This window comes from Amphiura filiformis, chromosome 2 (assembly GCF_039555335.1).
Source record: "Amphiura filiformis chromosome 2, Afil_fr2py, whole genome shotgun sequence".
Taxonomy (NCBI): Eukaryota; Metazoa; Echinodermata; class Ophiuroidea; order Amphilepidida; family Amphiuridae; genus Amphiura; species Amphiura filiformis.
In genome coordinates, this window is record NC_092629.1 from 74,069,173 (window position 1) to 74,082,526 (window position 13,354).

Sequence of the window (13,354 nt, forward strand, 5' to 3'; positions counted from 1 at the left end):
TTGTCGAAATTGAAAGAGAAAATTGCAAGAATATTATTGTAGGAGCTATCTACAGACCTCCGGGAAATGATAACCCCATTGCCCATTTCAACTCTGAGTTTGATTATACTTTGAATAAAATTTCGAATGAGAATAAAATCAGCTACTTACTCGGTGATTATAACATAGACCTGCTGAAGGAAGAGATTCATAGACCAATAGGCGATTTTCTGAACATGGTATATTCTTATACATTTCATCCAATAATTAATAAGCCAACCAGAATCACCAAAACTTCTGCTACTATTATTGACAACATAATTACGAATAACAACACTCAGTATCATTCTGGTATATTTGTAGCAGATATCAGTGATCATCTTCCAATCTTTGCCAGGACTAATATTGATTTAAATAGTAAAAAAATAATCTATGCAAAGAAAATAAAAGTAACTATAAAAGGCAATTTACAGATGATAACATAAACTTACTAAACAACAGACTTTCTTTAGTCAACTGGGATGAATTCTTAAATTGTCAATCACCAAATGATGCTAACGCAATGTATAATAAATTCATGGATAAATTTAGTATTTTATATGATGAGTGTATTCCCACCAAGAAATTAAAAATAGGAGGAAAAATGAGCCGATTTCGCCATGGATAACTAAAGGTATTCTGAATTCAATTAATCATAAAAATAAATTATACAAATCGTTTCTGAAACACCGAACGGCCGATAAACAAGATCGATATAAACTTTATAGAAACAAATTAAATTCAGTGCTAAGGAAAGCTAAGAAAAATTATTTCACTCATAAATTAGAAAATTACAAGCATGATATGAGAAATACTTGGAAAACTTTAAAAATATTTTGAATAAGAATAAAGTTTTAAAACAGTCTAATAAATTTCGGGACAAAAATAAAGTTTACACTAATTCAAAGGATATTGCTAATGGCTTTAACGAGTTCTTTGTAAACATTGGTCCAAATCTAGGTCAATCAATTGACAGTATTCCTGGCATTGACTATTCACATTTTCTTTCAAAGAGTAAGATTGCGAACAACAACAGCGTCCTATTTACACCCATCACTGAACATGAAATTCTCAAAATAATCAATAAACTTGATTCAAATAAAAGTCCAGGCCAGGATGGTCTTGGTTCATTCATCATCAAAAGGTAGCTCCTGGAATAGTGCATCCACTTGTAACCATTTTCAATGTATCCATTTCCACTGGCAGAGTACCAGACAGTCTTAAAATAGCTATGGTCATTCCCCTGTATAAGAAGGATGAATGTGATTTGTTTTCAAACTATCGTCCTGTTTCTGTTTTACCCATTCTATCAAAGATTCTTGAACGTCTTGTATTCAACAGATCTGTATCATACTTAGATACACATAGCATTTTGTATAAGCGCCAATATGGTTTTAGAAAGAACCACAGTACATATATGGCAGTGATAGATTTGGTGAATAAAATTACGGACGCAGTAAATGAAAACAAATTTACTGCTGGTATCTTCCTGGATTTATCAAAAGCGTTCGATACAATTGATCACTCAATACTTCTTAGTAAACTATACCATTATGGCTTTAGAGGTGTATGTTATGACTGGTTTAAAGACTATCTGTGTAACAGAAAACAGTTTGTAACTTACAATGGTGTTTCATCAGAGAGCAAAAATATCACTTGTGGCGTGCCTCAGGGGTCAATATTGGGGCCACTGCTCTTTATTCTGTATGTGAATGATATCCATCTCGTTACAAATTCTCTCGATGTTATATCCTTTGCAGATGATACCAACTTGTTTTTCTCACACAGCCAACTTGAGGAGGTAGAAACAGTAATGAATAAAGAGCTTACTCATATAGACAGATGGTTTAAAGTAAACAAACTATCTGTAAACGCCAAAAAACCAACTACATGTTACTTGGCAGTGGTAAAAATACATGCTCTGACTATACTCTACATCTTTGTCTTGACTCAAATGATAGTGAAGTCACCCCTCTTGAAAGAGTCACCAGCACAAAGTTTCTAGGCCTTCAAATTGATCAAAATCTTACTTGGAAGGAGCATATTGTAAATGTCATTAAAACTTGTTCTCGAAATGTCGGCGTTATTAACAGAGTTAAACATTTTCTACCCAGTGAAGCTTTGTATACATTATATTGTTCGTTAGTCTTGCCGTACATGAATTATAGTATTTTAGCATGGGGATGTGCCTGCTCTTCATATATTCATAATCTGTTTAAAATTCAAAAAAGAGCATTGCGTATTATTAGTAACAGTAATTACAGATCTAGAACTAATCCTCTGTTACTTAAATATAATACTTTAAGCATCAAAGATATGTACGCTCTAGAGCTTGGGACATTCATGTATAAACATACAAATTGCTTATTACCCTATGTTTTTGACGACCTTTTTACAAAGCACTCTGAAATTCACGCTATAAACACTAGATATAGAAACAATCTCATCTTACCTCGAGTCAAGAAAGTCTTTTGTGAGAAATCTATTAAATATGCAGGTATAAAGCTTTGGAATGCTATCGATTCTGATATCAAGTGCTCGTCATCAGTGAAGCAATTCCGGAAAAAGTATAAACAACATCTTATGCAAAGCTATTCTTAGTCTTTCAATCATGTGTACCTCACCAATATTTTGTTCACTAATTTCATTAATTTACTTCAATAATTAGTTTTTGATATGTGCATTTTGTTTTTCTTTGTTTTTCCTTAAATGTTAACATAGGATATGTCATTGATGGACATGACAGCTGGTTGGTTGGACTCGGCATTTTTGTTGTCTACCAACCTGCTGCCATGTCAAATAAATGCCATATACATGTATCAAGGGGTTACAGAGCTACAGGCCTTTGGGCCTTTACTGTAATTCCTTCACTCATCGTTGTATAATATGCATTTCCATAATTATTATATTTGTATTATTATTTATATCTTTATAATGTATTATTCTTATGTATTTTTCTTGTATCATGTAATGAGTGAAAAGATAATAATAAATCTATCTATCTATCTATCTGTACTGTCCATGATTCACCTAAATGATAAAAAACAATGTATCCAAGTCTGAGCTTTAAAGTGTATTTCGCGGAATCCCACAATGCTCTATAATATGCCTTTCTTCTTTTAATATCTATCGCAGTAGGTTAACACACTAGATATGCAAAACTATTCTTTTTATGATTTGTGTCAGCTAAACGGACAATTTGCCACCATTTTGGTCAAAGTCAGAGCAAGTTCAAATTTTTACCCCTGTACAACCAACATGTGTAATTTTTACCCCAAAATGAGGTTTTTGCAGAACACCTCTGTAACGATAGGTAGTAGATAGTATACAAATATTAACTGTCTATGAGTATAATGGTCGAAATATAATCACGAGGTGAAAGATGAATTGTTCCATTCCACGAGCCGGAACGGCGAGTGGAATGGAACAATACATCTTTCACCGAGTGATTATATTTCGACCATTACACGAATTTAAGACAGTTAATATTTGTTTTATATCACACATGCATAAATTCTATTACTAAAATACTATTTAAGGTAGGAAATACATTTTTTCATCAACATAACACCAATACAAATTATATCACTCATACATAAATTCTAGACAGTTCATTGGTTGATTACCATTTATCATTTTTACCATCACCCTGTCCGTGTGATAGTCTTTACTATCATAGTGCTCTGCCGTAGTGCGCCTGCGCCAAGCCGCGCGCTGACTCTTGGGCTCGCCGATTTAAATGTGAAGTATATCACGGCAAAACATGGTGTTATGTTGATGAAAAATGTATTTCCTACCTTAAATAGTATTTTAGTAATAGAATTTATGGATGCGTGATATAAAACAAATATTAACTGTCTTATATTCGTGTAATGGTCGAAATATAATCACTCGGTGAAAGTTGTATTGTTCCATTCCACTCGCCGTTCCGGCTCGTGGAATGGAACAATTCATCTTTCACCTCGTGATTATATTTCGACCATTATACTCATAGACAGTTAATATTTGTATACTATACATTTTTGACATTTGGTGCATCTGTCGACAAGATTGGAGCATTTTCATAATTTTACCCCTGTGTGACCTTTCGTAACCTGTAGAGGTCACTAGGGGTCAAATCTGAAATGACTCTACCTCTTAAAATAAACGTTGGACCATGTAGTTCATCTGTGGACATTCTCATGCTTTTATCACAAAGTGCGCCTCCAGCATTTGCTAGAGAAGAGGTCAAAATACGCAGTGCATAATGGGAAAATGTCGATATCTATAAAGCCCGCGTAACACGAAAACAACACTGGAACATAATGTCAATGTGTGTTTAATATCAATATAATGATGCTACACGCGAATGAGGAGTAAAGCAGTAATTTACCGTTATAGTAGTCATCCATTTTCTATCTAATGATCACACGGAATCCTCGTGGAGCTGTTAAGCTGTTTTCAACATTCTTATTATCACATTCGCGTGAAAATCCAATGGTAGCTAGAACGGCGATATCGACCCTGAAGGTCAAAAATTGGACTGGAAAGAGCAACCGATGGCGGCGCATCGTATTGTGAATCGCCGCAATTATTTAACAAATTATATAGTTAATTGCAGACCTTATAATTTAGTTGGAAGAAGGCTGTAGGGCACAAAAACTGACCAACCCCAGATTTGACTTTCTGCGGGAATGGTATGTCGCAGATATGTCAAATTATACTTTCTATGAATCGTTATGACCAGAAGAACACTTTGGCGTGGTTTTGACAGAATCTGAGTAAACACCTTTTGAATATTTTTAACGCAGCTTATTGTTTTCTACGGATTTTTTTTGATCAACAGACATCGATTAGAAGTTGATTTCCGAAGGTACACCTAGCCCCTTCTTCCAACTGAACTATTATTAAAGCATGGGGCAATGGCATAACATGTTTGCATTGGCTTCTTTTAACCAAAGATTAGTTTGCCATATCTGGGTAACTTCACAAAATATATATGTCATGGATAACATGATTCAACGTGCTTGGAATTTTTTGCACTGTGTTTTTTACAAAATAACTCCTTGTGATCACACAAATAATTTGGTGTATCTGTCGACAAGATTGGAGCATTTTCAAATTATTACCCCTGTGACCCCTTCGTGACCTCCAGAGGTCACTAGGGGTCAAATCTGAAATCGCTTCACATCTTGAAATAAACTTTGCACCATGTACTTCATGTGTGGGCATCCTCATGCTTTTATCACAAAGTGCACAATTGTACCAAATTATGGAGTATAGCCGTTATTAACTGTTATGTTTTTTTCTATAATTAGAGAGGGCGGCCTATCTGCTGTGTCCTGCCAGAACATCAGTCAATATGATGGTTTTTTTCTAATTAAACACATAACACAAAAAATGCTTTCCTTCAAAATCAAAAATGAAGTTACGCCTTTTTGCACTATAAATTGATATCGGTATAATGTTCCTTTTATTATAAATATAAGTAATGCGTGATGATAATAAATGTGTTTATATATTTTGCTTGTTTTTGATGTAAATAAATAAAAGGTGAATTGATTAAATTTGATTTGTTAAAAATAAAACAAAAATAACAACCTTCACTATTTTTTGGTCAAACATGTGTTTAGTGCATTATTTGAATTGTTTGATATCAGCGAGAAAAAAAATTGTATTTGCAGTGTCTGGAAAACGTCACAGGTGGTTTACCAGCTATCACTCTGGACCACAATAGCCTCATCCCAATGGCATACTCCAATAACCTCTATTAAACTATCATAGTGCAAAATGTACCTCAAGTTTTTGTACCCACATTTTCAAAGGTCATTCAATGAATGTACAAATGTATTGGGGTTAAAGAACTGTGTCCCTGATAGATGAGCATGTTGGGGATCCTAGTGTACATGAATACAACCTGTGGAAATTCCGGGTCCTATTTTAAGCATTGCCAATGCCAAATGGTTCAATGTCTAATTTTAGTGTGTGCATTCAGTCGTGGCAAGCATTCTTTTGTGTTTTGGGTTAACGCGCAAATTGCAAACTGCAATGTTTACTATATTTACAAGGTCCAATAATAACAGAACAAATCAAAAAACTAACAAAAATAATCAGCAATGACAGATCAGACATTATTATCCTTCCAGCTTTAGCATTGTTTTTACTCAAATAAAAATAAATATCGTAACTTGTAATAATTAAAAAACAAACAAAACAAAACAAAGAAATAAACAAAAAAATCGATAAACACACCAAACCACTACTTTTTCCTAGTTTCAATCGTCATTAGCATGTAAAGGGATAATAAGGGCAAATATCATTTTACGATCACTGTGAAGTGAACCACAGATATTGGAACAATATTTTTCCAATATATGTGAGTGAACACTCCTGGGCAACGACCTTGTGTCCAAATTCAATCACGAAATGCTTTTCTTACCACCCCCCCCCCTCCCAACCAGGCACAGATCACTATCTCCTGTTTTCTTAATTAATATTAGTTCCGTATTTCATATAACACACAAAATAAATCTTTGCAACAGTAAATCTTTTGTTTAAAAAGGATCCCGGTAAGCATGGTAAGAATTCCCTGACATAATTATAGAACTATAACTCTACTCGTTGTTTTTGTCCTCAACATTAGTTCCGTATTCCATGACACACAAAATCAATATTGCTTAAAGGAGTATTTCGTGATCCTAGCATCCTCAATTTATGTCATTTTTCATTAGATATCCACGAAAAAAACCTATTCCCAAAATTTCAGTTGATTCCGATTTTGCGTTCGCGAGTTGTGCATGATTATGTGTATTACACTGCTCCATAGACAATGCATTGTAATTTCGTTCTGGTGCACCAGAACGAAATTCAAATTTCATGATATCTTTGCTAAACGAATTAATCTGCAAGAAATATTTTGTACATAAACATTATGTAGCCAGAGGTTTCCAGTGATATAAAAATCTCAACTTTTTTTGAGAAAAGTGGGGGATGAGGCTGTGGATCACGAAATGCCCCTTTAAAATGACACCGGGCGAGAATTCCCTGATCTATTTTAAGAACTATCAAACAGGATTGATCTAAGTAAGGTGTTCTTTTCAAAGGAACACTTAAGCAACTAATTAAGTGTGGTTAACATCTTACATTAGCTCGTTGCAATAGTGAGTTGCAATTTTTATTTCCAACATTTGGAAATTTATATTGATTTGTCAGAGAAGTAGAAAAACCGGAAAGAAACATCTTGCTAAGTTTTGCCTCTAAAGGTGAGCAACATTGTTTTGCCGTTTTGTACTTTTTCAACCTGTTTAATTCTATTCTCTTTTGTTATTTGGTTTTTTTGTTTGTTTTGTTTTTGTTTGCTTATTTTGTTTGTTTGTTTGTTTTTTGTTTGTTTCTTTCTTTGTTTCTTTCTTTGTTATTGTTTTTGATTTTTTTAAATCTCCCTATCTAATATTTGTTTGCCCACCGTAGTTTTAAACAAAATTTTCCTTATCTCAGGAAACAAGTTTTGATAATTTTGGTGCAAAAATGAATTTGTAATGTATGTAGAGATGCCCAATCCGCTTACGTTGTATGCAAAATATTTTGTGGGTATTTTTGTGTCGGTGTGGTGTATGTGAGTGTGTCGGTTGTTCGGAATATTTGTTTATTTATTTTTTTATTTATTTATTTATTTATTTATTTATTTATTTATTTATTTATTTATTTATTTATTTATTTATTTAACAACATTTTACTCAAGTTAGACTATCTTTTGAATAAAGTGCTCAATCCCAAAAGGGAGAGCGTATAAAAATTCAAAGAACAGACCTTCCAGAATAGGTAGTCGTTACTCTGAGTTTCATGCCTAAAAGGCAATCGTCAGACGACACGATGAAATGCTTTGGGTGGACTACCATCACTTGGGAATGTGAAAGAATATACATTCCATGGTGTCAACACAGCCAAAGTCTATTCAGAGTCAGTCTGTCTATCGGAGATAGTCAGAAAGTGCTCAACCGCAAAACAGGAGCGTATTAACAACATTTTACTCAAGTTAGACTATCTTTTGAATAAAGTGCTCAATCCCAAAGGGAAGCGTATAAAAATTCAAGAACAGACCTTCCAGAATAGGTAGTCGTTACTCTGAGTTTCATGCCTAAAGGCAATCGTCAGACGACACGATGAAATGCTTTGGGTGGACTACCATCACTTGGGAATGTGAAAGAATATACATTCCATGGTGTCAACACAGCCAAAGTCTATTCAGAGTCAGTCTGTCTAAGTGATGATAGTCCACCCAAAGTGCTCAACATCAAAACAGGAGCGTATTAACAACTTTTAGGCATGAAACTCAGAGTAAGACTATCTATTTTGAATCTGTTCTCATATCCCCTTTTGGCGATTGAGCAAAATTCAAAAGAAGTCAGACCTTCCAGAAAAGGTAGTCGTTACGCTCCTGAGTTTTGCGGTTGAAAACTTTCTGACTATCGTCGATAGACAGACGACTTCGATGAAATGCTTTTGGTGGACTACCATGGAATGTATATTATTTCACATTCAAGTGATGGTAGTCCACCCAAAGCATTTCATCGTGTCGTCTGACGATTCTTTAGGCATGAAACTCAGAGTAACGACTACCTATTCTGGAAGGTCTGTATTCTTTGAATTTTTATACGCTCTCCTTTTTGGGATTGAGCACTTTATTCAAAAAGATAGTCTAACTTGAGAAAATGTTGTTAATACGTCCTGTTTTGCGGTTGAGTTTCTGACTATCTCGATAGACAGACTGACTCTGAATAGACTTTGGGTGTGTTGACACCATGGAATGTATAATTTCACATTCCCAAGTGATGGTAGTCCACCCAAAGCATTTCATCGTGTCGTCTGACGATTGCCTTTTAGGCATGAAACTCAGAGTAACGACTACCTATTCTGGAAGGTCTGTTCTTTGAATTTTTATACGCTCTCCCTTTTGGGATTGAGCACTTTATTCAAAAGATAGTCTAACTTGAGTAAAATGTTGTTAATACGCCCTGTTTTGCGGTTGAGCACTTTCTGACTATCTCCGATAGACAGACTGACTCTGAATAGACTTTGGCTGTGTTGACACCATGGAATGTATATTCTTTCACATTCCCAAGTGATGGTAGTCCACCCAAAGCATTTCATCGTGTCGTCTGACGATTGCCTTTAGGCATGAAACTCAGAGTAACGACTACCTATTCTGGAAGGTCTGTTCTTTGAATTTTTATACGCTCTCCTTTTGGGATTGAGCACTTTATTCAAAAGATAGTCTAACTTGAGTAAAATGTTGTTAATACGCTCCTGTTTTGCGGTTGAGCACTTTCTGACTATCTCCGATAGACAGACTGACTCTGAATAGACTTTGGCTGTGTTGACACCATGGAATGTATATTCTTTCACATTCCCAAGTGATGGTAGTCCACCCAAAGCATTTCATCGTGTCGTCTGACGATTGCCTTTTAGGCATGAAACTCAGAGTAACGACTACCTATTCTGGAAGGTCTGTTCTTTGAATTTTTATTTATTTATTTATTTATTTATTTTACTTTATTCTATTTTTTTTTCATAATATATTTGCCATTCATTATTGTTCTTCATTTTTTGATTGCCAGATTACAACAACATGTTTCATGCAACTAAAGAAACCATGGTTTGTACTTTTATGCTTCTTGATATTGTTGTTTATTCAACATATGGGTGAGTTTTCATTTACAAATACTGAATTAGCACATTTTGTTTTCAGACTTCAACTCTCCCCAGTCTATTCTCAAAATGAAACAAAAGGGAACATGTACAAGGTAGTGGGCTGTCATTTGATGAAATGGGGTAATATACCATGTTGCAAAGGATTATGGGAAGACCAAGATATCTTCTCTAACTCCGCCCTTTGTTTGAAGGGACATTAAGCCTCGTCCTGCTGAGCTAATGTGGATGTTGCAATTATAAACGTCATAAACTGTTATATTCAGTACCAATGTACTGGGGGTGAGGCTGTCGATCGAGTCACCCATCTTTAATTGTGACACGATTTGACCCAAAAAAGACCAAAGTCAGCAGTAATGTGATTGAGATATAACATAAGGCGCAAAAAAACCCAATAAAAAACATAAGAAACCATACAGAAAAGTTCCTAACGTTGTAAAGTATATGCCATGGATTTAAGTAAGTAAGCTTAGGTATTGTGTATGTCAGTAATGGTAGTAACTGAATTTCAACATTTCCGACTTTGGTCTGGGCGGATCGGATCGTGTCACAGTTATTTATAATAAGTTTTAAGTTCTTATTTAAACTTAATGGCCGCAGTAGTAAGCATTAGCTTAAAAAATAATATATATTATCTTTTCAGAATCAGTGCGGAAGATTCAGCACGATTTACATCAGAGCTATCACAATTCCCTGCAGAAGGTTGTCCTGACAACATGACACAGGAAAAATGTTTGGAATTTGTCAGTAAGTGGAAGTTCAAAAAGTCTGGTAGGCACTCATGCTCATCTATCATGCCACAGTTCTTTAACCCCAATACATGTGTATATTCACTGAATGAACTATGGCATTAGGATGAGGCTATTGTGGTCCATAGTGAGGGCTACTAAAAATTTCATGTGAACGAAAGCATTTGTCTTGAATGTAGCAACCACGTATAATGATGTAACTTTCGTCTTAATTTGGTCTTCAATCGACTGTGTATCATCTTTATTTCCTTTAATGCAGAAAATAATGAGTGTTCTTCATCACCTTGTTTAAATGGCGGCACCTGTCATGATCAGGTACGATACTACACTTGCTCATGCAGTGGTCTTTATAGCGGATTAAGATGCGAAAATGGTAAGTAGATAATATTATTAATGAGAATAGGCTGTGGTATATAGGCTGTGGTATAGCAGTCAAGCTAACTTAATCGATTAGGCGTTCGACTATGGTGCGAGAGGTTGCGGGTTCGAACCCTGGTTGTGGCCAGTACGTTCTCGTGGAAAAAGTGAGTTAGCTTGAAATTCCCATGGAAAAGAAATATTTGACTAGATGTCTCGCTGTAACCCTTACGAAACTCGGAGAGCAGATCCTGGTTGCGATGGTCAAGTGGAATGTCTAGGATGTGCACTCTAGAAGCTGCAAAGTCACTGTGCTGTTAAATGATTTTGGCCTATGGAATGATGTGGGCCGTAGTGGTCAGCGACAACCTGTGTGCTGAGGCTTGTGAATCAACGTCTAGGCGTGTAACTATATTACCCGTAGGGAGAAAAACTACCGGGAACCACATACTCTTGGAAACCCACTCTCTACGCTCACTGCTCACTTCGCTCGCTATTGGAGAGGCGTCGCGAGTAGTCTTTGACAAAGGCTAACCTTGCCGCTGCTTAACCTTCTCCCCACCGTTTGATTAGTACCAAGGCTGGGGTTTAGACTGCGGTTTGCTTTTGGGTACAGGGTTAAGATTAGGATTACAAATAAGTTAAATATCTTAGTCAATGAATCTACATTATAATACTCAGACAAACGATATCGACCTCTATAGAGCACCTTAGTGATTCGAGTACGAGCATAATAAATTAGGAAACCATTGAACGTCTCCAGGCAACTTCCATCCACTACCTTGATGCTGCCGTGATTTCCAATGTGAAACTCAGTAGCAGAGAAAAATTCAACGTTTGACCTAGCTGCTTATACAAGATTCGGCAACCTGCCCCGCGGCAACCTGCCCATCACCAAGACCAACATCTCTCCCAAGACCGACCAGACAAGAAGAGGACACGACCAGCAGTTTCAAATTGTACATCACCAACTTGGACCCTTTCACCAACTCATTCTTCCCAAGGACCATCAGACAGTGGAACGACCTTCAATAAGACTGCATCAACCACAGCCTTCCAAGACCACAGATAAACAGAGCATTACACTTTCTTAGCTATTCTTCCTTTTCTATTTTACTTGTGAACAGAACGAACCGCCTTTGTGCTGATTTTATCATCCGTCGGTGTTTTAGTAGTTGGTATTTTATGGGTTATTGGCATAGTAATTTGCACCAGGGCCAGGTAAGTTATTATTTACCTTCTCACGCTATTTTCCTTTTTACTTTGGTCTTTTTTTCTTTTGGTCTTCTTGTCTTTCATCTCCTTCTGTTGGTCAGTTCTTTCCGCCCTCTCTCTTTCTTCTTTTTTGTTCTCCCCTTATTCTTGATCATTTCGTCTAGTTTCCATTTTTTCTTCTTCGTCTTTTCTTCTTTGTTCTTCTTCTTCTTCTTTCTCGTCTTCTTCTTCTTCTTCTTCTTCTTCTTCTTCGTCTTCTTCTTCTTCCTCTCTTCTGCAGATTAGATATCTGGATCTTTGTCTAGACGTCCGTTAGTGTGATGTTGCAATTGATATCAGTTTGTTAAATTCTGATATTTAATCACATAATTTGTGGATACGCCTACACGACCGGTGGATCCCTTTTGGTTCTTGAGTCACTTACATGCTTTTGTTATTTCGTTGTATTTCCCTCAGATATTGCAGACGTTCAGACTCCATTGACCCAGGCACAACTGCACCTAAACATTGCATTGACATCGAAAATCCCGTGATTCCAAATATATCAGGACAATTTGTCATCAGTGAATCGGATTATACCATCATCACTACCAAGGATTCCAAAATGTTATATCACCCTATAAACAATGATACTTTGGGAAGCTGATTATAGCATAGGCCTTAAAATGGTCCTATGGTTACAATCCGACAAAGCCTGAACTCAAGACACTACTAAATTGGGCTATGAGTTGACAATCTATACGGAAGACATGGCCTTAAAGACCCATTCAGTGATCCCATCGCAAGTGTAAAAAAATAAAATTGTTTATAAATTGCTTAAAAGTGAAGTACCGGGTGTCCCAAAAGTCTCTTAACATTGTGAATTTGCCATAACTTGCGTTGGGTTAATAGTGTTGTTACAAAAATTGCACAGTATATATATAGATAATTCTTTTAGAAATGTTATGATACCAAACATGCCTATGTGGTCATGACCCTTTAGCATGAAATTAATGGATATCTACCGTACCGTAAAACCCACTTTTATAAACGCAAAATAAGTCTAGTCATTTGAGACGTGATAACACGATATAATGTGTTATCATTTTAAAATCGGTTTTGTTTAATTTGGCTGTGTTTGTTTGATTGTTTGTTTGTTTATTTTCAATGCGTAATCTTCATTTTCTGTTTTATCTGGGTTTTATATGGAAACTGCTTAAGATCTTTTCTGAGGATTCGATGAACAGTTGTACGCTGTACGTTGTTCTCCATTGAAAGTCGACTTACTGATCGCCTTGGGCTTTTCGCCACCGCTCTTCGTATGACATCAATGTTTGTAGCCGATCTTT

General features: G+C 35.8%; 1 protein-coding gene across 1 annotated transcript; it reads left to right on the forward strand.

Moving 5' to 3' along the window:
* Positions 1–7,123: 7,123 nt before the first annotated feature.
* On the forward strand, positions 7,124–13,136 carry LOC140146602 (uncharacterized). The gene is made up of 6 exons (XM_072168472.1): positions 7,124–7,259; positions 9,615–9,699; positions 10,349–10,452; positions 10,714–10,827; positions 11,939–12,032; positions 12,483–13,136. Exons 2-6 carry the CDS (start codon positions 9,626–9,628, stop codon positions 12,670–12,672), a joined length of 576 nt encoding a protein of 191 aa, XP_072024573.1. The 5' UTR covers positions 7,124–7,259; positions 9,615–9,625; the 3' UTR covers positions 12,673–13,136.
* Positions 13,137–13,354: the final 218 nt, after the last annotated feature.

Coding starts and splice junctions, on each gene's coding strand:
- LOC140146602 (XM_072168472.1), top strand. CDS start 9,626: ATGTTTCATGCAACTAAAGAAACCATGGTTTGTACTTTTATGCTTCTT. Junction 10,828..11,938: donor CGGATTAAGATGCGAAAATG/GTAAGTAGATAA, acceptor ACTTGTGAACAG/AACGAACCGCCTTTGTGCTG. Junction 12,033..12,482: donor GTAATTTGCACCAGGGCCAG/GTAAGTTATTAT, acceptor TATTTCCCTCAG/ATATTGCAGACGTTCAGACT.